The sequence below is a fragment of the Vulpes lagopus genome, chromosome 24 (assembly GCF_018345385.1).
Source record: "Vulpes lagopus strain Blue_001 chromosome 24, ASM1834538v1, whole genome shotgun sequence".
Classification (NCBI taxonomy): Eukaryota; Metazoa; Chordata; class Mammalia; order Carnivora; family Canidae; genus Vulpes; species Vulpes lagopus.
Window position 1 is genome coordinate 40,994,476 of NC_054847.1, and position 21,571 is coordinate 41,016,046.

General features: G+C 48.3%; 1 protein-coding gene across 1 annotated transcript in view; it reads left to right on the forward strand.

The window, feature by feature from the left end:
- Positions 1 to 5,801: 5,801 nt before the first annotated feature.
- Positions 5,802 to 21,571, forward strand: part of NEDD4L (NEDD4 like E3 ubiquitin protein ligase) — a 340,490-nt gene continuing 324,720 nt past the window's right edge. Inside the window, exon 1 of the mRNA XM_041739415.1 lies at positions 5,802 to 6,166. Within this exon, the coding sequence (XP_041595349.1) occupies positions 6,119 to 6,166 (48 nt within the window). The 5' untranslated portion in view covers positions 5,802 to 6,118. The remainder of the gene's footprint in view (positions 6,167 to 21,571) is intronic.

Consider the following 21,571-nt stretch of genomic DNA (forward strand, 5'->3'; position numbering starts at 1 on the left):
TTTTTAAGTGCTTCATTTGTAAATAAGGTCAGCGGAGCTTCCTCACCTGGCAGGATGGTTGTCCAGCTGCTCAGAAGGTTCTCCCTCCTATAAACTATCTTGACTATTGTGTTCTTATTTTTAGTTTTTTTAGAGAGCAGGGAGGGGCAGAGGGAGAGACAGAATCCTAAGTAGGCTCCATTCCCAGCACAGAGCCAGACTCGGGGCTCCATCTCACAACACTGAGATCATGACGTGAGCTGAAATCAAGAGTCAAACACTTAACCCACTATACCATTCCGGCGCCTCCTATCTTGACTTTTTAAGTGCATTGTTAGGCTGGCAGTTACAACATAAATTAATCCCCAAGGGTTCCATATATTAGCTTAGGCTTCAATAAAGATGTGTAGCAAAAATCTCAAAACCTCAGTGGCTATAATATTTACAATATTTATCTCTGATTCATACTGTATGTTGGCAGCTAACTTGAGTGACCCTGCCCTAGGATGCAGGTCAGTTTTAGGTCTGTTTCTTGAGTGTCATGATGAGACTGCGGCTTAGGAGCAAACCTCAGCTGAGTTATGATGTTCTCAGTGGTGCAGGGTGGGAGCACGAAAGAACTGGCAAAACTTGCAAAGCCTCTTATCTCTGTTTTGAACTGGCTTTTAGATATTAGCAAAGCATAAAAATTAGTTATGACTTGTTTAATGAAAGTTTGGGACACAAACTATCAAATGACGAGGCTAATTAGAAAAAGAATTAGAACTTTTAGATATGAACAACAATTATTGAATAAAAACCTCAATTGATGGGCTATATGGAAAAAATAAACTCAACTAAGTAGTTATTTAACAAAGCAGAAGAGAGATCTGAATAAATCCCTCAGAAAGCAGCACAGACAGACAGGGAGGTGGGATAAGTTAAAGAGGGTAAGAGACCCTGACAATAGAATGAGAAAGTCTACATGTGATCATTTGGAATCCCAGGGGGACAAAGAGCATGGAGAAAGAGCAGCAGTATTTGAAGAGATGAAAGCTAAGCATTTTGCAGAAATAATAAAAAACTTTATAATAAGGTACAAAATATATTAGGCAGGATAAATAAGAAAGCCTTGTATAAAATTTTTTTTAAATTTTTGTTTGTTAATACATGAGAGACACAGACCCAGGCAGAGGGAGAAGCAGGCTCCATGAAGGGAGCCCAACGTGGGACTCAATCCCAGGACTCCAGGATCACGCCCTGGGCTGAAGGCAGGTGCTCAACCACTGAGCCACCCAAGCGTCCCTGTAAAAACAAATTATGAAAAGTTCAGAACACCAAGAATGGAAAGCAGCTAAATAAGACAAATGACCTGCAAAGGAAAAATAATTAAACTAAGAGCTGCCTATTCATCACTAGCAATGGAAGCCAGAAATCAGAGGAATAGTATCTTCAAAATGCAGAGAATGAGACCATCATTTTACTTCGGAAAAGACAATATATTGAGTTTTTCTTTTTTTTTTTCTATTGAGTTTTTCTTAAGGGTTTTTCTGTCCCCCAGTCACCGCAGAAATTATTCACAATCTTAAGACTTTAGAGTGGTGGGTTGATAAAATGGGTGACACTAGTCACACGGAGAACACAGATTTACATCTTTCTACATCCCATAACCACTTTGAGTCTGCTTCTAATGTATAATTTTCACCATCTTCCATGTATGGGGACATTTCAGATAAAGTTTATCACCAATGAACCTTTACTAAAAAAAGTTTAAAAGTATGTTCCTCAGGAGAAAGGAAAATGATCTCAGATGAATGTCTAAGAAGCAACAAGGAATCCCTAGAAACGAAACCACAAAACACATTGCTAAACCTAAAAAAAAAAAAGTATAATATTAAAATACCTAATTTGGTGGTTTAAAAAAAAAAATGACAGAACGAAACCGGATAGTAATATCATAGAAAGAGTCAATGAATAGTGTTTTAAGCTTCATTGTTCAGATGGGGGATTAAGATACCAACTTCCGATTTGTTAAATTAGGCACACATATTAAATGTTAAAAGTAAACAGTAGAAATGCATCAATTGACATCCCAACTGGGAGAGGGGAAACAAATACAGTAAGAAAACAACAGCACATTTCAATAAAAAGATTCATGTAAAAGTAAGGAAAAGATAAAGTAAAAATGTGGAAATTTAGATATTTTAGAAATATTAAAAAGGAAAATAGCTGGGTGGCTCAGTTTGTTAAGTGTCTTTGTTTTTTTGTTTTTTGTTTTTTAAGTGGCTATCTTTGGCTCAGGTCATGATCCTGTGGTCCTGGGGTTGGGCTCCCTGGTCAGTAGGGAACCTGCTTCTCGCTCTCACCCTGCTACTTCCCTTGCTTGTGCTCTCATTGTGTCAAATAAATGAAATCTTAAAAAAAAAAAAAAAAGAAAATAGCTAACATAGTTAAGAGGAAAGAGTTTAGTCACACTGGGGAAAAAAACAGGAATCTAATATCTACGTCTCAGATATCTTTTGGAGCACTAGAATGAAGGGCACCTCGATGTTCAAGATGTGGTTCTTAAGTTTAGCTATTTTTATACAAAAAGGTTCATTATTTACACGCCCCTCGTTGCTATCTACCTCTACGCTCAGCAGTTTGAAGCATGGTTTATTTCCGTGTGTAATTGTAAACACCTTAAACATGTAGGACTTCTCTATGTGTCAACGAACACAGCCAAGTTCCAAGACGGCACCAGTCTTTACAGGTACGTGGCCATCGTCAAAAAGGCCTGTTTCACCAGCTTTCTTTTGAAAGAACCCAAGTCCCCGCAAAATGGAAGAGAAAAATGTCGTGGTATTTATATGATATTTATGCAAATAGGTGTCACTATGTTTTCAGCTTTGGGTTCTTCCCAGGCTCAATTAAGGTACACATAGTTAACTAAGCCAACTCAATTTGTAAAGAGGCTTAGCATTAGAATGTTCCCTATTTGTGATCACCTGTTGTACTTTAAAATTGTTCTTGCTAATTTTTCATTTCTGATGACCTAATGAAGAGCATTCACCAAACACCCACGGTATCAAATCTTAGATGTTTAAAGGCAGACTCCAAAGGGAACAAAATGGAACAAATTCTATGCTAATTGTTGGGTAGATGGGAACCTGACTGGAGGATGCAAGAACACTCTGGCTTTGTACGAGAATGCCAAATAGTTTCTCTTAAGGGTTGTCCTCCCCACACTACCTACCCCCCCCCCCAAAAAAAAAGTGGATTGCTATTCTGAGACTTCAGGGTGCTAGGGGGCATGTAAAACTGGGACTCATAATAGTCCCATAATAGTCACTGCAGTGACATAATAGTCATAGCAGTGAAGCCTATGGGAGTCACATTAAGTACATATGTCTATATCCTACCTCCTTCCACAAAGGATTTGAGTATGTTTATAATATGCAGTTTTCTCTAAATTAAAAAAATCAGGATCATAGAAAATATGTAGAGAGTAGGCTAGAGATCCCTACATTTTGCTCTGCCTTAGAATCTCCTGGAGCGCCTCTATAAATCCTGATGCCCACGTGGCACCCCACATCAACTAGATCCGTGTATGAGGGAGGGAGACAGAGAACAGTAGTTCTAAAGATCCCCAGGTGTTCCCATGTGCAGTAAAGTTTGGGAACCACCGGCAGAGGCTGCCATTCTCAACACAAACACTAGCATCACCTGGGAAACCACTGGAACTCCTCCCCTGAACCAATGTTATCATAGTCTTGTATGCTGGCAGCTGAGCACTTGGTATTGGGCACTGGATCATTTTAAAGCTCCCCAGATGGTAACAATGTGCATTCAGCATAGAGAACCATTGCCTTGGGGGTGGGGGGAGCCGATTTGTAATTACAACAGGTACTGATTTCAATTTTTTATAGGTTCTCTTACGGCTCACAGCCTTAAAATTGGTCCTGAGTTTCCTGGTGGCCAAAGTAAATAGAAAAACAATCATTTGAAATAGTTCTCATCGTATGTAAAAGCTTACCAGTTCCTTGGAAGAAAGAAAGCTTTTCCTCATAGGTCTGAAATGTCTCGAGTCTTCTTAACAGGGGCCATTGAATAATGGTATGGATCACGGTTTTATAAGCACCCCTACAATAAGTGACATATGGTCGGTCGCACATCGTAGTTTCTAATTGCCATCCCTGAGGGAAAGCCAAGGATATGACCCAAGAGTGCCAGCAGTGTAGGCTGTTGGGGTGGGGGCGGGGGAGCAGGAATGATGAGGAGAGGATGAGGGAAGTATGAGACACCGCTATGGTTTCCAGAAGTTATGTCTTCCCCCAGAGATAAAGCCTGGACCTGTGTACCTCCAGGGTGCAGGAATGGTGTCCTATATCATTAGAAATTACAATTCTCTATTTGAAAACTTTAAAATCTATTACGCCCCCTCCACCTCCCAGGGTACAACGCTTGGCAAAGTTTTGGGGTACTGAGGGTAAAGAAGCAGTGAAGCCTATGGGAGTCACAGGCACCATGTTAAAATTTGGGGCGGGGGGGGGCGTGTATGTATGTGCACAGGTGTGCGTGTTAGAGAACCTTTTGTTTAATAAAAGAAAAACAATCTAGGTCTGAAAAAGTGAAAAAACTTTGACCGGTCATTTCTGTTCCTTCATAAAGGTAATTTCCTTTTTTTTCCCCTCCGTTGGGCTTTTCTGGCATCTAAGTTCTGTTGATTTAATAGGACACGATTTGCAGACAAGAAGGCTTCGCAGGACAGTGCTGGCTCCACGGGGTTAAGTCTTGCAAAGAAACCCACCATACGGACGCAGGGCACAGGGTTTCAAGCCACAGCAGTGTCACCGGGAGGCCTGGGGGGGAGGTGCGGTGGGGGATGCCCATTTTCTTTCGAAAACGATCTAGCAGGGCCCACAAGCAGATATTTTAGCAAAGTAGCTGGAAACAGGCATAAGGACGCTCATGGATCACGTGAGTTCTCCTTTCTTCCTCGAAACATTCTAAAAGCGCCCTGTTCATTCCAAAGTAGACATTCTGAGGCTTCTTTTCAAAGGAAAAATCGCATGTTGTGCTTATAAAAAAAAAAATTCGCAACTGCCTTTACCAGCTAAATTTAAGGAAAGGCTTCCTGGAAAAAGTCGAGGGATGCATTTCTTTCGCTTATTTAAAAGTCGGCGGCGGCGTCCCTGTCGGTCTCGGGGATGGCCAGGAGGGGATGTGCTCCGGGGGGCACGGCGGCCGGGACGCGGGGGAGCCCGCCCGGGGTCTGCACGTGCGGGGGGGCGGGGGCTCCCCGAGCTGCACGGTCTCCCGCGGGGGCGCACGGGCGAGCCGAGCCGGCTTTGCTCAGGGGGGCGGGTGCGCCCCGGGGCGGCGCGGCCTCGGCCTCGGCCTGCGCCCCCGAGCCTGACCCGGGCAGTGGCGAGCGGCGGCCACACCGGGGCAGCCTCTCCCCCGCGGGCGGCCGGCCGAGGGGTCCGGAAGCATATGCCCGCCCCCCCCACCCCCGGACCATCGCGGCGCGCTCGGGGCTCGGGGCGCAGGGAGCGCGAGGGGGTGGCCCGGGGCGCCCCCGCCCCCAGCCCCCCACGCCCAGGCCGCCCCGGCCCCATTGCGCGCGCCGGGAGGGCCGGCTCGGGGCGCACCCCCCGCCCCCGCCCCCGCCCCCGCCAGCCCGCGAGCGCCGCCCCCGAGCCCCGCGGGTGGGGGGGGCCTGGGCCCCGAGCCCCGCCGCGCGGCCTCTGATTGGCTTGGGGGGCGCGTGCGCCCGCCCCGGCGAGCGGGGAGGGTCCCCCTGGGCGCCGGGCGGGGGCGGGGGCGGGGGCCGGGGCGGGGAGAGCGGGGAGAGCGGGGCGGCGGGGAGCCGGCTCGGAGAGCGCCGGGGAGGGCGGCCGGCGGGCAGGGCGCGCTCCCGGGGCCGCCAGCCTGCACCGCCCCGCGGCCTTCCGGGAGGAAGCGGCGCCCGCGGCGGCCGGGGCGGGCGCTCGGGGCGGGCGCTCGGGCTCCCTCACCTGCCGGCGCCCGGGTCCCCCCCGCACCCCGCCCGCGGGACGCGCCAGGCCGGGCGCCGAGCAGCGCAGGAGCGCAGGAGCCGCCGGAGCCGCCGGAGCCGCCGGAGCCGCCGGCCCAGCCGCCCGGGAGCGCCCCGCAGCCCGCGGGGGGCGCCGGCTCCATGGCGACCGGGCTCGGGGAGCCGATCTACGGACTTTCGGAGGACGAGGTGAGCGGCGGCGGCGGCGGCGGCGGGGGCCGCGCGGGGCTCCCGGGTCCCGCCGGGCGCAGGGCTGCGAGGGGCTGCGAGGGGCTGCGCGCCGCCCTGGGCCGGGGACGGGGACGCCGTGCGCCCCTCGGCCGCGCTCCCGGGCTCCCGGGCAACTTCCCGCCGCTCGGCCCTGCGGCCCGGAGCCCGCGCCGCGTGTCACGGGCGGGTGTCGGGCGGGTGTCGGCCGGGGTCCGGGTGCCCCCGGGAACTCCCGGGGGCCGAGCGGCGGGTGCCCCGGGGGTGCGTGCGCGCAGGGCGGGGGGCCGAGGCCGGCGCGCCCGGGGGTCCCGGGGCGGGGGCGCGGCCGGCGGCGGCAGGTGCCGCGGGAAACTTGGAGGGAGCCCGCAGCCCTGCCGTTTCTCTTTTTCTTTTCTTTTCTTCCTTTTTTTCCTCCCCGCCCCCCCGGCTTCCGAGCCCGGCACCCCGGGGTAGGTGGAGAGACAAAAGCTCAATCGCTCCCCCTTATTAATAAAGCAGATGCGGGAAGCCACGCCCCCGAGGCCGTGGCTGCGCGGGGTGAGCTTTGTTCGCGGCCTCCGAGGTGTCCCCGCGGCCCCCGCCCGGAGGGGACCCCGCGCCCGCGCCCGCGCCGGCCCCGGGGGGCGGGGACAGGTAGGGGGGCCGGTCGGCGGGTTCGGGCCGGGGCTCCCGGGGGCGCTTTACGGCCCTCGGCGCATTACTCAGCGGGGAGGTATTTCCTCTCCTGGTCGTGCGTTTCATGAAAAGTTGATGCCTGGAAATTCGAGGGTTTCGGGCTTTCTCTTTCTTCCCCCTCCTTTCTTTTCCGAGGTCCCCTCTTTCTCGGGTGCTGGGGGTGGGGTTGCTGGAGAGGCTATTATCCGGGCCTGCCCCGTGATGGCTTCTCTCTCTGCAGCTTTCCTGCCCTGGGTTGGGGGTGTGTGCGTGTGTGTGCGCTTTGCAAGTGTAATGGAATTGTGTGTGCACTTTGCAAGTGTGTGATGGAATTGTGTGTGTGCATTTTGTGTGTAATGGAATTGTGTGTCTGTGCTTGTGTGTGTGTCTGCTTTGTGACTGTAATGGAATGTGTGTGTGTGTGCACACCTTGTAAGTGTGTAATGGAATTGTGTGTGCACTTTGTAAGTGTGTAATGGAATTGTGTATGCACTTTGTAAGTGTGTGATGGAATTGTGTGTCTGTGCTTGTGTGTGTGTCTGCTTTGTGACTGTAATGGAATGTGTGTGTGTGTGCACACCTTGTAAGTGTGTAATGGAATTGTGTGTGCACTTTGTAAGTGTGTAATGGAATTGTGTATGCACTTTGTAAGTGTGTGATGGAATTGTGTGTCTGTGCTTTGCAAGTGTGTAATGGAATTGTGTGTGTGCACTTGGCAAGTGTGTAATGGAATAGTTACCTGGGGGTGGGGAGAGTGTTTGGGGGTAGGACTTTTTTTTTTTTTTTCTTTCTTTCTCTCTCTCTTGCCAGAGCTACCTAAAGCTTGCCTCGGTATGTATTTTATCAAAGAATGATCACAATGCAAATAATGTGTGATTTACATTTTTGATTATTTTGCCCTGCTGTGCTCAGGGCGAGGTAATTTCCCCCTTTTTGGGGGGGGGCAGTTACCTGGGGATGGGTGGTGAAAAGGATCCTTGTTGCTTTCACCCAGGGGTTTCTCCCCCTCCCTGGCTCCTCTGCCCTTTTGAGGAGCTTTCCCTTTCATTCGGTACTTCTCCATTTAATTAGCAGCCCTAGATGGCAGGCAGTGAGCTTTTAGAAAGGTGCTGAGATACTGACATTCCTAAACAAAGGGCTTTTTGAGGTATGGTGGGGGGAAGACAGCTGCACTTCAGCTTTGGTCTCTCGTAAATTTTAAATTACATGATTCTTAGTAAGGCACCAAAGAAAAATATATTAAGAGTGTTTGATGAATGGATTCTCTGCGTGCCCCTGTTGTGTGTTCTTTGTTTACATTTATATCTAGTATCACCATCTACCTAGGGCACATCCTGCCTCTTTAGTTAACTCAGATCTCCTTAACTGGTGTCCAGTGTGAAAGCGAAGGGTGGAGTATAAACAGAATTGGTATGAGTGTGTATATACGTGTGTATGTGTATGACTGGGTTTACTCCTGCACGTCGCTGGACCGGTGTTTGGGGCTGGTGTGGGGAACAGCCCAAGGTGCTAAGGACATTTTCTTGATTGAGTGATGTCTATGTTGCTGGGACTATTAAGTTCCTCCCGCACATTAGATTACAAAAGACAAGTGGCATCTGTTGTCTCTTTTCAGCTTCTCCTACCAGTGGAAAAAAAAAAAAAAATAAGGCAGGACTGTTTTGATGACTTCACATTTCTATGGTGTTTGCTTTCTTATGGGAGGTATCGCACCGTCAGGTTAGCCTTTGGAAAATCAGGGAATACCTTCGTAGAATATTAACAAATTGTTGAATTTGCACAGCTTGTTTTGTGTCCCTGAATTAGTCTGCGTAAGAAAACAAATGAAAGATCTTAACAGGCTCTTAAAGCAGACTGGCTCATGAAACCAATGGCAGGGTTGTTTTTCCAAGGCGTGTTAAGTATGAGTGCACTTCAGTTCACACACTTGGTGTGCTGCCGAACATCACACGTGAAGATATTTTGATTGCTACATAAGAGCTATCTTACACATCTCTTAGCAAACTAGGTGTCCGTATACCTAGCACATTTCTTAAAAGTGAGTTTGTATTTTCGTTGGAAGTTGATGGAAAGCATTGCGTGTTTGGAGCACACTTAGCTTTCTGTCCCATCTCAGAAAGATTTTTTTAGCTCTAAGTACTACTGGTGATGAAGCATTGCAGGGGGATGCCAAGACAGGATCTTGCTCCCAGGTCTCTCCAGCTTGTAGAAAGAGAGGAATTAAATATGGGCTTTGCTTGTGTGAGTGCGTGTACTGTTTATTTTTTGTGTGTCTTGTTGAGGTTCCTCAGTGAGCTCAAGCTCCTCAAGCTCCTATTTACTGATTTAAATCAGGTCACCTTTGGGAAACCAAATTTGAAATTGCCATCAGATGAAGGACTTTGGTGTTTGAGAGATTAGCAAATTAGCAAAACTTGTGACTCTGGGCCCAGCATCAGATTTGGTTTGGAATTAGAACAGTTGGACTAGTTGCTGCATCTGGCTTGGTTCCTGGGCAGTTTTTTTTTTGTTGTGCTTTTTGTTTTTATTTATTTTATTTTTTTTTTTGGCAATCTGTAGCACATTTTGGCAGTTTACTCCGGAGTGTTACTGTTAACCTTGTGAAGTCTTTTTGTTGGAACATCTTAGAAAGGTATCGTTTTTTTTTTTTTTTTTTAATTTTTTATTTATTTATGATAGTCACAGAGAGAGAGAGAGGCAGAGACACAGGCGGAGGGAGAAGCAGGCTCCATGCTCCGGGAGCCTGATGTGGGATTTGATCCCGGGTCTCCAGGATCGCGCCCTGGGCCAAAGGCAGGCGCCAAACCGCTGCGCCACCCAGGGATCCCAGAAAGGTATCGTTTATTGAAAAGATTTCTGGGTGGAATACTAAAGTCTGAATGACAGCTTATTAGATGCGGCAGTTTTTTGGTGATTACATGAGACAGATGGCCGGGCTGATGTGGGATAGCACTTTGACAGCCTTCCTCTGCATTATATACAAACAAGAATAGTTGGCTAATGTTTCATATGCTTTCTCTGCATCTAGCACTGTGTTAGCAAACTTTATGTACTTGCTGTCTCGTGTAATCCTCACGAACCTCCTAAGAGGTGTGCCAGGATTTACAGATGAGGAATGGAGGCTCAGAGAGGTTAGGTGACCCGTAGAAGGACACACAGTAAGTACGTATGGAGTCAGGATTTGAACTCCATTCTGTTGATTGCACAGGCCTGGTTTGTAGCATTCTTCCTGTCTTCCAGGTATCATGAGATGTCTTCATAGCTGGGTTGTTGAAGTTAATTTGCAGTGGAGATAAACATCAGGAGTTATAAACTGAAGACTTGCAGGTCTGAATTGACCAGGAGGCTGGCTTAGTATGGTCTTTGCTGTGCTGTAAAGCTCGGGAAGTTGTACAGAAAATGGCAAAAATCTGACCTCACTGGGGCTCCATTCTCACCTGGCAACACTTGTGTCCACGTTGTGGTCCCGGGGAGGCGGTAGCTGTGCTGCAGTTCCTGCCACCCCCACTACTGCTTATTGTTTTAGGGTTCTTTGAACTCCAGAACAAACATTTAAGGTTAACCTTTGGCCTAGGTATATTATCTTGAAGATGCTGTCAACCTTAAGATGCACTGTTATCTTCTGTACCTCTAAGAGAGAAAAAAGTTGCTGTTGCACTATGATACACCGCTCATTTTATTATTATTTTTTTACCCCGTTCATTTTATGGAGCATCCTTATTTCAGGCTGTTGCTGAATTCCAGACTCGTTAAGGGCCAGCTCTCGGCCATCAGTGTCAGTACCCCGGTCCTTCACTTTGAAGTCAGTTGCCAGTCAGATCGCTGCCTTTCTGTTTCTGAGAAAAGGGGTAGCATAAGGGAAATGTCCTTCACTGGGCATTGGCGGAGAAGAAACGGGGAGCCTATGAGATAGGCCACCCGAATAGCCATCTGTAAGTAATTGAGAGTAGCTGTTAATTTTTAAAAAATGGTCCATGTCAAGAGATTCCTTGAAATCCTGCGTGCCATCTTTGCAGCTGTGCAAAACAATCGCAAGATTGCGTTTGGAAATTAGTTTAGATATTGTTTGGATCTATAGGTGGTGCTGAACAGTTTTGTAGAGGCAGGTAAGACTTGCCCAGTTGTTCCAACTCCAAATGCCCAAGTCCAGCCTTGCAGAGCTGGCTGATGTGCTTTGTGCCTAGGTTGATGTGCTTTACTCCAGTTACAGTCTGCATCGTGATTGCTAACGTTTAAGAAAAACCCTAAAAGGGACTAGGTTTTGTTGTGACACTTAAAAGCAATTTTATAAATTGGTGAATATAATGTATCGTCTTAAATTTTACTGAATTTTTGTTTTCTTCAAGGGTCCTATGGAATTTATAGAAACTGACGTCTTAATTTATGTTCAGTTTTATTAAGTGCTGATTTTTCTCATTACTTAAAGAGTAAAAATGATTTTGTTCAAAGGGGTGAGGACCCTGGCAAAACGGGAATCCCCAGATGATCTTGGTTTCTTTACCGTAGCAGAACACAAGGGAACTGGTTGGGCATCTCAGTGCAGGGAGGACCTACATCTCCAGGAAACTTCTTGCAAAGTTGTTTCATGATACTGGGAGCATCAACATGCTTGACATGCATTCAGGAGGAACCTCCAGGAAGACATCTGTGCTGTTAGAGAATGACGTCACACATCACTGCAGCAGTGCTTTTGGGTTTGTGTTGCTTCTGCACTCGCTGCGAGGGAAGAAACTTGGGGCTTATTGCCAGTTTACTCGCCTTTCTGTGTTGTGCAGTTACTCAAACAACATAGGAGCGTGGCCATATGTGACTGGTGAGAGAAACAAATCAGTTTCTCTTGGACCGATTGAGATCATCCTAAAATTCTTATTTTGAGTTAATAGGTCTGTTTGAACAGATTTTATTGGTGCCCTTGAATTTCAGGTCCTAGATGAAAATGGGGAAAATGAGATTTTAACTTAAGTGTTTTCGAGTGTTTTTGATGTTGTAGGTGTTTGAAGTGGTTTTGCCTCACTGATCTGTTTAATTGGTAATAAAGCCAACTATGCCTTTGACGATCCATGTGAAAGAGGATCAAAATAATATACGAATAATGATGAAAATAAGAATTAGGATAGTAGGATTGGTGAAGGCCACTAGGAGGGTGGCCAAATGTTACTTTCTGTTTTTCGTATTGTTTCTCTTCCAGGTCACCGTATCAACAAATCTATCTCACTTTCTGACTATAGGTGGCAATGTTTGTACTGTTTCATGATGCTACTCTTGTTTGGGAGTTGCCTGTTGGCGGAATATAGCAATGAGAGCTGAATTTAGAGATGAAGATAAAGGAACTAGATTTAGAAACCAGTATTTTCCTACAAACTAAAAAAAAAATTAGCAAAAGCACTGAAAGTGATGTTTGTCAATGCGATATTTCAATCAAGAGACCTCCTTTTATCCGTGGCACATTTAACTTGCAAGAACAATAGGCGTTTGGATCTAGGGGAAGAACCCCCACAAACGTGCACACAGAAACGTTCCTTTGAGAACCATGATCACGTCCTTTGTTCTTGGGTGTGTCGGGACTTCTAAAAAATGCTAGTTCTGTGGACCATTCTGGAATTGCTGTCGTTGACTTTGAGAAGGTCAATGACAGCAATTATCACCACTCCTGAGTATTTGATTGCTGGGGAACTTCTTGATTCCTGAGGGCAGACTGTGGCTCAGGCTCTATCTGGCAGAGAGAAAACCAGTGGTGGAAAGATCTGGGACACTTACTTCGTGAACACCTAGGACCTCGTTATGGTTGTGATGATTTGTTCTGAACCTGAGTGGCCTGGATGCTGGCTATGACTGTAAGCCCTTTAGGTGAGAAAGCTATATCCGTTAGCATATCTGGGGTAACTAGCTTAAATTTGCCCCTCTAGTCGACTTTTTGTCCTTGACTCCAAAGTCCTGTATTGATTCAGAACTTGCCAGGTTTCGTGGTGAGACTATCTGATTCCCTCGCTGTCATGAAATTCAGTGTTGGGTGACTTCTTGGCAGGCAGGCGGCCACTGAGAGATTTCATAGTTTTATACCTCCTAGTCACCAAGAGAAAGGGGCCATTCAAAAGTGACTTTGTTTTTAGTGTGAGAGGCTGTGATGTGAAATCCAAGATGGAATTTGGAAGGGCTTGTAGGGATAGTGGGCCCATGAAGAGGATGGACTCGCCATCACTGGTCAGGGTGCTGTTCCATCACCCGGGATGTGTCAGGGTGCTGGTGGACCAAGGCTCCCGGGGCACACTGAGTGATGTTGTGATGGATGGCCTGGGGGGCTCAGGCCCGTGTCCACCTCCTGTCCCCTGGGAAGAGGCCGTGTACTCTTTCTACCCCAGAGGGGATGCTGTGGTGCAGTGACCAAGGCCAAGCAGTGTGCACCTGTGAGTCTTGGTCTTAGCACAGTTTGCATTATCCCAGTTTCAGCTGCATTCAAAGCCTGCTGTCCTCGTTCTCCTTGGGTGCAGTTCTGGATCACCTGTCGCAGCGTGCCTTTTAGAGCACTTGGTGAAGCTGGGCTTCCGTTGTGCATGAGGCGTCGCAGTGGTCCTCGTGGCAGGAGAGAATGGCCCTTGGGGAAGGTCGCCCACACCTGCCTACCTGGCAGGAAGTCCCACCAGGTCGCCTCTGCGGCACATCTGTTCAGAACTGACGCCTTAACATGCAAACTTGGCTCTGTTCAGTGATCTGTGGGATTTCACGTGTTCCATGTCCATTTTGGCAATGGTGTTAGAAGTCACCAATGTGAGGACTCTAGTGGAGACAAGCCTGGGTCACAGGTAACGTAGAAGAGGAAGATCTCTTTGGAATTTTTCCTGTTTAGGTGAAGATGTTTGTTGAATGGGTTAGTTTCATGTACATGTGTAGGTCTTGTGTGCATGTGTGTGTGTTTTTTTTTTTTCCCTAAATATTAGAAGTTGTTTTGGTCTGGTGTTGTCCGCCCCCCCCCCCCCCCCCCCCCCCCGCCCAAAAGCAAGCCTAAGCTATTTAGAGAATTTGCTTAGTAAGCTCGCAGTGTGTATCTCCTGGAATTAAAAGCTCCACATACTTACTCTCAAATCTCCCAGCTACCTTTGGAACCAGAGCATGCTGAAAACCCAAGCTTACTTTTTTCCTAAGGCTCCATCTTTTTTCTCTCTCCAGTTAATAAGTGATTCATCTTCGGGTGCTTCTCCTGGTGCCAACTCCATCTTTGGCAGTTTGGGTTGGAAAGGGGAAGGAGTGTGTGAGGTTTAAAGAAAAAGCAAAACTGAGAATCTGTTTGCTTCCTTTTATCCTCCTCCACTTCCTTTTGTGCTTTGTGGCTTGGGTGTGAAAATTGGATGCAAGCACCAGTGGCAGTCAGGTCTTTTCTAAACTTTGAACCGGCTGTGTGTCCCCCCTCCTCCATTTGTTAATAACTCCAGAGGGTAAATGAATGTGACTCTTGAATTAAGCTCTGTCTGGAAGGAGCTGACCCCTGTGATTTTTGAGTTCTAGAATATGTTTATGCTGATATTGGAGAAATTGGTATGTGCCATGCTTGCCCACCTTTGGAAGGATGTCTTCATTTCACTGACTTATTAGCGAAAGAGAACACTTTGGCCTTGGACTAAGAGCTTTTCCTTCCCTTCTTTGAGAAGTGAGGTAGAGAGGCACCCCTTGCAGCCATTGGGTGGTGGCTGGCAGGGTGGGGAGGTATTGGAGAGTATTTAATATGTGAAGATGCCACTCACATCCCTGGAAAAGGTGGGTTACAAGATCGTGGCTGCAGTACAGTCCTCTTGTGGTTAGAAGTATATCTGGATGGAGACAAATGACTGGGCGTGTATCCCAGGATGTCCACGGTGGTTATCGTTGAGCAAAGGGATTGCAGGCGATTTTCATTGCCTTTTTATGTTTTTCTTCTATTTTTCCATAGGGAGGTTTTCTTAATGTAAAAGCTAAGTTTCAAAGTGAGATGGAAAGAAACCTCCCAGATGCTTGTAGGACATCAGGCTTTGGGTAAAAGTGAGAGCACTTGCTCGGAACAGATGCTGACGGTGTGTGTGCAGGTGCACAGATGTTCGTCAGGGGCCCGCTGTGTGCCCATTATTTAAGGGTATCAAGGTCTTGGGATTGCCACTTGTGCTTTTTCGGAGCTCCCCGCCGAGGTGGGAAGTGGAGGGACAGGTGAAGGATTGGACACTTTTCAGAGTGACCAGGAAATTAGACTTCTTTTCAACTTGCAGCTTGTAGGACAGAGCTTTCGTTTCCTCCACTGCAGACACTTAAAATTTTGTAGTTTCATCCTTCTGTGCATAAGAGTAATTTAAATCTTTCAGTAGCATTGTGTGTCCTCTGACTTTGTGCATGTGCTGTGAAAACCCAACTGAAATCTGTTTTCTCTTTTTGTGTCTTTGGGTTTTGCTTTAGAGTCTTGGTGTATCTCTGAATGGTTTTAGATGTCAGCGTGGTACTTGTGCACACCTGTAGTCATTGCTGCAAATATCTGAGTGTCTAGAAGCTGTCCTTGGTTTTCCCTTGGAGCAGACCTGTAATCGGCATGTCCATGTTTCGTGGCGGTCCCTTCTCGAACAAAAGGGAAAGTTATGTGTCATCTGACACTGGTCTCTGCGTGTCTCCTCTCCCTTCCCACTCCTGCTGCTCTTAATATTTCTAACCTAAGGATGTGTCCTAGGGTTGAGACGTGTGTGCCATGTGGCGTGAGTTCCTTGCACTCCTACCACACTCCTTCCTGCTTGCCCCCAAAGGTGCAGCCTACAGAATTGTGGTGCTTGAGTTGTGGCCAGTGTTAATTTGTGCACTGGGGCAGCCTGTGTATTGTGGCGGGTTATTGATAGTGGTCATGGAGACGAATGTTATCTCTCATTCAGTTACGAGGTGTCTGTTAAGCGCCCACCTGGACAATGGGAACATGCGTCAGCCCAGTGATGTCATTAAGGAATCAAGTTCCATCTACTCCACCGTCTAAAGTCTAGCCCTTTTCAGAGACCTTCTTGGTCTGAGTCTGGCTGCCAGTGGCAGTCAGAGCCATGTTCTTTTTTCCTATTTGCAGAAGAAACAGAGTGGCTTCCTGGGTCTTAGGATTATAGAAGTTTCATTCCCAGAAACTTCGATCCCAGGCGATTTCGGTGTCACATTTGCCACAGAGGCTCCCATCTGCTTCTCTCTCAACTAGCCAGTGCCAGGGAAGGGATGGAATGACCTTCATTCTAAGGGTCTACCTCTTGAGCTGAGGTGAAGTCCATGATGACCCTACAAGTCCACCCATTGGATAATTCATCTACCTTCAGATCGATACACTTCAGAAATACCCATGGTTCTGTGAAATCATGAGCTCTCTTTCCCTAGGGAGACAACCCAAATATTTGTTGAAGTATTGCAAGGATCTCTGGGTTATACATTGTCCCTTCTCTTAGTTTGAAGAGTTTCTTTTTTTCTTTCTTTCTTTTTTTTTTTTTTTTTTACTGGTCTAGTGACTTACACCTAAATAGGTTAGGTCCCCCCCAAACATTAGCCTACAACAGTGAAGAGAGAGTAGGATACAATAAATCCCCCACTTGGAGAGGGGGGGAAAATAAGAAAATTCTGTGTTGTAGCTGGCAGATCAGGACTAGCAAGGAGTCCTTGGCTTGGTCAGCCAGTCTTGCAGCTCCTGGCTCTGCTGGATTGTACCCAGCATGAGACTCTCCCATGGTCCCTGTCCTTTGCAGCTGCCCTTGGATTGAACTGGCACTGGCAGACTGCCTCTTCTTGGGCCCTGCTGGGTGTGACTTTGGGGCTTTAGGGTTGTGTGTCTAGGCGTTGAACAGCCTTGGGCTAGTGTCATCTGACCTGAATATTTGGCAGTATTACTCCTGTGAAAACTTAGCATCTGAGTTTTTTGCTTCTAGTCAATTCCTTGGACTGGTAGCAAGAGCCAGTGACCTTATCTAAGTGAAGTCTCTGGTTCTGAGAATTTCTGTTCTTGGTAACTGGTCTCTCTGCCCTGTTCATTCCCATGGCTTCTACCTCAAGGCAATTTGAAAGTAGCCTTGAATGAAGAGGCACAAGGTTTGGGTCCAGCAGCCATTCGGGCACTTGAACCCACTCTAGCTTTGCTCTGTCTATTCAGAATGACCAACTTCCCTAGACTGGGATTGTGGGGCCCATAGGACTCTCTACCTGCCCCTGACTCAGCTATTTCATTTTACTTATGGCACTTCTTTTTATACAAGATCTGTTATAGTTAGGGCTCTTGATTGCAAGCAACAGTGACTAATTCTGGTGAATTTAAGTACAGAGGGATTTATTGAAGGCGTTTTATTTTATTTTTTAAAGATTTTTGTTTATTCATTCTTGAGAGACACAGAGAGAGGCAGAGACACAGGCAGAGGGAGAAGCAGGCTGCACACAGGGAGCCCGATGTGGGACTCGATCCCAGGACCCCAGGATCACGCCCCAGGCCGAAGGTAGATGCCCAGCTGCTGAGCTACCCAGGCATCCCGGCATTTTAGATAGCATAGGAGTACCTGTCAAGCTGGAGACCCAGGCCTAGACAGCAGTCAGGGACCAAGGGAAGCTGGGCACCCCAGATCACAGCCAGAGAACCCCAGCTCCCTGGCACTGAATGCCACCTATGACCCCATTCCAGATCTTTTTTTTTTCCCCCCAGATCTGTCTTAATGCTGTGTGGCGACACTCCTCTGGCTGGGGCTGCTCCAGGTCTCCTCTTTCTTACCCATGTTGGGGGTCCTCATAACCACTTGGGTTCGGTGATTCAATAGAAGGACTCACAAGACCCAGAAACTGTTATACTCACAGTTAGAGTTTATTACAGTAAAAGGATACAGAGCAAAATCAAAAGGACCAGCTCCATGTAGTGAGCAGAAGAAACCCCAGATTGCGAACTTCCAAGGGTCCTCTCGCAGTGACGGCACGCAGGATGCGCGTAATTCCTCCAGTGGCAGTTGTGACAACGTGTATGAAGTGTTGTCTACCGGGGAGTCTCAGTAGACCCTCCGCGCCCAGGGTTTTTATCGGGGACTGCTCATGGAAGCTCCCTCTGCCCAGCACACACGACCGTTCCCGGCTCCAGGGGAGAAAGTAGGTGTTCAGCATAAACCACATGGTTGGCACCGTGTGGCACGCTTCTCATTGAGGGAACATTTTGTATCTGTGGAGGGAACTGTTTACCCTTCAAGGTCTTAGACACCAGCCAAGGGCCGATCTTGAAAGCAGGCCTTTCTAAGGAGAGCAGTCCGGGGCCTGCCGCATGAATTCTGTTCTGCATCCTGCCTCCTGGAGGCCCTGGAGGCCCATCTCCCAGCCACTGTTGCTGCCAGGGGAGGGGATATGAGGGGCTTGTTCCTCTGTTCTTCAATTTTTGGTTTCAGTAGTGGGACCCGGGGCTGGCCTACCCACCAAAAGTCACACTGTGGGGGATACCCAGACATAGGGATTGTTTTCAGATGCTTCTTCCCAAAAGAAGACCCCACTAAGCATGAATTGGGCCCGTCATGAATGTTCAGTGAGTGGTTGCAGTAGTGAGGTGACGTGGTGTGTGTTTTGAGCATTTGCCATCCATGCATCAGGGAGATGCCTACGACGTGTTTTCATGTCCTCGATGGGGGCTGAGTGCCCCCTCCTTCCTACCCCTGGGTGCTTAGAGGTTCTGACCCTCTCCAGAGGCCTAGGGGTGATAGGGGATAGACGAGGGGTGGAGTTGAAACTGAATGAGGTGTTGCTAGCTCCTCGAGGTTTGGAGACCGACTATTCCAGATGGGGGCGCAGGGGCGGGGGGCGCTTAGCAAACATGAAGGCCTCAAGATAAAACCAAGCTGGAGGAACCAAAAGGAAACCAAAGTGGCTGGAGCATGGGGGCCTAGCAGGTGGTGAGACAGCAGGTATATTTGTGTGCAGAGAGGGAGGAGTTGGAGCAGTGAAGGGGTCAGCCTGGGCAGGGAGGTTGGCATGATCCTGCTTTGGGGTTTCTGGGTCTGCATTCAAAGGCATCTTTGGTTGTGTTAGCAAAGGTGGCCCTTCAGCCGTCTCAGGCCGAGGAGGCGAAATGCTAACATTGTCAGATTGTCAGCACTGTCCTCCTCCTGCCCGGCGAGGCCAGATGATGGTGGATGGAGGTCACGAGTGTAAGTGTCCTGCAGTTGAGGAGGTGCGAGCCCTGGGTCAGCCCCAGACGCGGTGGAGCTAGCACAGCGCTGGGCCCCGGAACCGGCCTGGGGCAGCCAGCTCCACGGGGGTACCCCTAGTTAATGCCTCCTGGATGAAATCCCAACCAGAGACTTCAAGTCAGCACAGAGGGGAACTGAGAGAGGTTTTCCCACCTTTTAAATGGGATGTCAAACCTGAAAAGTACTACTCTTAATGAGTAGTTGGTTGCCACAGTGCCCTTCCTGGGGTCTTCTGACTTTCTCTCTCCCCTGGCCCTGACTCTTTAAAACACCTTTATAGTGTTATATTTTATATATTCTTTAAAGCAACTGCAGTTTTGTTAGAATGAAGTTGGCTAGTTTGTTTGTTTGTTTGTTTGTTTATTTATTTATTTATTTATTTATTTATTTATTTATTTATGAGAGCGAGAGGCAGAGACACAGGTAGAGGAAGAAGCAGGCTCCATGCAGGGAGCCCCATGTGGGACTCGATCCCTGGACCCCTGGGCCAAAGGCAGACACTCAACCACTGAGCTCCCCAGGCATCCCGAGGTTGGTCTCAATATACAAAAAGGTTAATAATTGCAGGAAAGGACAGCAGTGCCCACTCATGGATAGTTTTATGGTTAGGATGGGGGTGGGTGGGTTGGCAAGTCCAAATTCCATAATGTCCCTGTTGCTCCAGGAGGGAGCAACTGATCGGTTTCCCAGTCTTATTATTGTGATTTTTAACTCCCAGGCAACCAGGACCATGCCCTTCTTTGCCAGGCAGCCTGGATTCTGGTGTCTGCAAAATGGTGTTTCAGGCAGGTGCTCCGGTATGGACAATGACAGTTGCAGCCTTTGTTTTTGCCCTTTTAGAAACTTGTGGAAAATAAAACCCAGGGTGTGTCGAACGATCAAAGGCTAGTCAATGGCCTTCTGTCGAATGAATTTGCCTCTTTGGGGCTTGAAGAGGCAAGAAGTCTTTTCACGTAGAATTTTGCTCTTAACCTCTTCTCCTTCCCCACAATTTGAAGTAATGGCATAGACTAGAAAAAAAAGGGATAATCTCTGTGGCATGAACAAATTCAGGTTCAAAAAGATCTTAAAACTGATTTTTTTGGTAGCTGTATCTGATGAGATTGATGTGTGAGTCTTGGATGGAGCACACAGTCTCAGGGCTGGATGGTGTGCTGGGCCCGGGGAGGGCCGGGGAGGGCCGGGGAGGGCCGGGGAGGGCCGGGGAGGGCCGGGGAGGGTCCGGGGCCTGCAGCTCTGGCTCCCGGGAGGTGTCTGATCTGAGACAGGTGAGTAAACAACGATTGCACATGCTACAGTCTGTGAAACAGCAGAAACTGTGCAGGACACTGCTGTGGGGTCTGGGGTGTGAAGATAGGTGGAAAGGAAAAGCCAGGGTGTCCAGCCTCACACAGTGAACTTCTGAGCTGAGTTAATTTTTTTTATTTTTATTTTGTTAAAGATATATTTATTTATTTCTTCATGAGAGACAGAGAGAGATAGAGGCAGAGACACAGGCAGAAAGAGAAGCAGGCTCCCTGCTGGGAGCCCGATGCAGGACTCATCCCAGGATCCTGGGATCACGACCGGAGCCGAAGGTAGATGCTCAATCACGGAGCCACCCAGGTGCCCCCTGAGCTGAGTTTTAGATGAAAATAAGGGAACAACTAAAGTTTGAGCACTTTCCACCTGCTAGGTGCTGATATAAAGGCCTTAGAAAAATGAAAACTCATCTTCATGTCAACTCTTTGAGGTGGGTCCTTCTATCTCCATTGTACTGCAGCCGGGCGAGAAACTGAGGCACAAAGATGTGAACTGACTGGCTCAGAGTGTCACAGAGCTAGTAAGTGGCAGAACCAGGACTTGTATCCAGGCAGTCCGGCTCCCAAGCCCATGCACCAGCACGCTGTGGTGTCTCAGGGCACTTCATCAGGAAGGGGGAGGAGGATGCTGCTGAGGTCCTGGGGGCCAGGCCGAAAGGCAAAGAGGGGATGGCTGTGTGTGGAGGCCTGTGCATCTTGTCCAGGAACCGGTCCTCTGGGACAGTTTGGGAAACTGGTGTCGATTTGTGCTTGTCTAGTGCTCCCGGTGCAGGGGGAGAGTGGATGTGAGGTGAGTAACGGTAGGCGGTCATGCAGCTGGCCCACCCCAGGGAGGTGGTGGGAATGAGTCCACCCCCCGGGGAGGGGGTTGTGCGGTGAATGCAGGAGGTACTTAGGATGCAGGTGGCATTGAATTGGTTACTGGTTGATTGAGAAAAAGGAAGGGCTCTGGCATAATCACCCACCTTTCTTGTTTCAGGGAGCTGCATGGATGGGAAAGGAGAAACCTACATTTGTTTTTTTAGTTATTATTTAAAGATTTATTTATTTTAGAGAGTGCATTGCGAATGGAGGGAGGGGCAGAGGGAGAAGGAGAATCCTGGAGCAGACTCCCCTCTGAGCTTGGGGCCCGAAGAGGGGGTTTGATCCCAGGACCCTGACATCATGACCTGAGCTAAAATCAAGTCAGTTGCTTAACTGACTGAACCCCCCCCAGGCACCCCAAATCTGCATTTATTTATTAATATTCTTTAAAG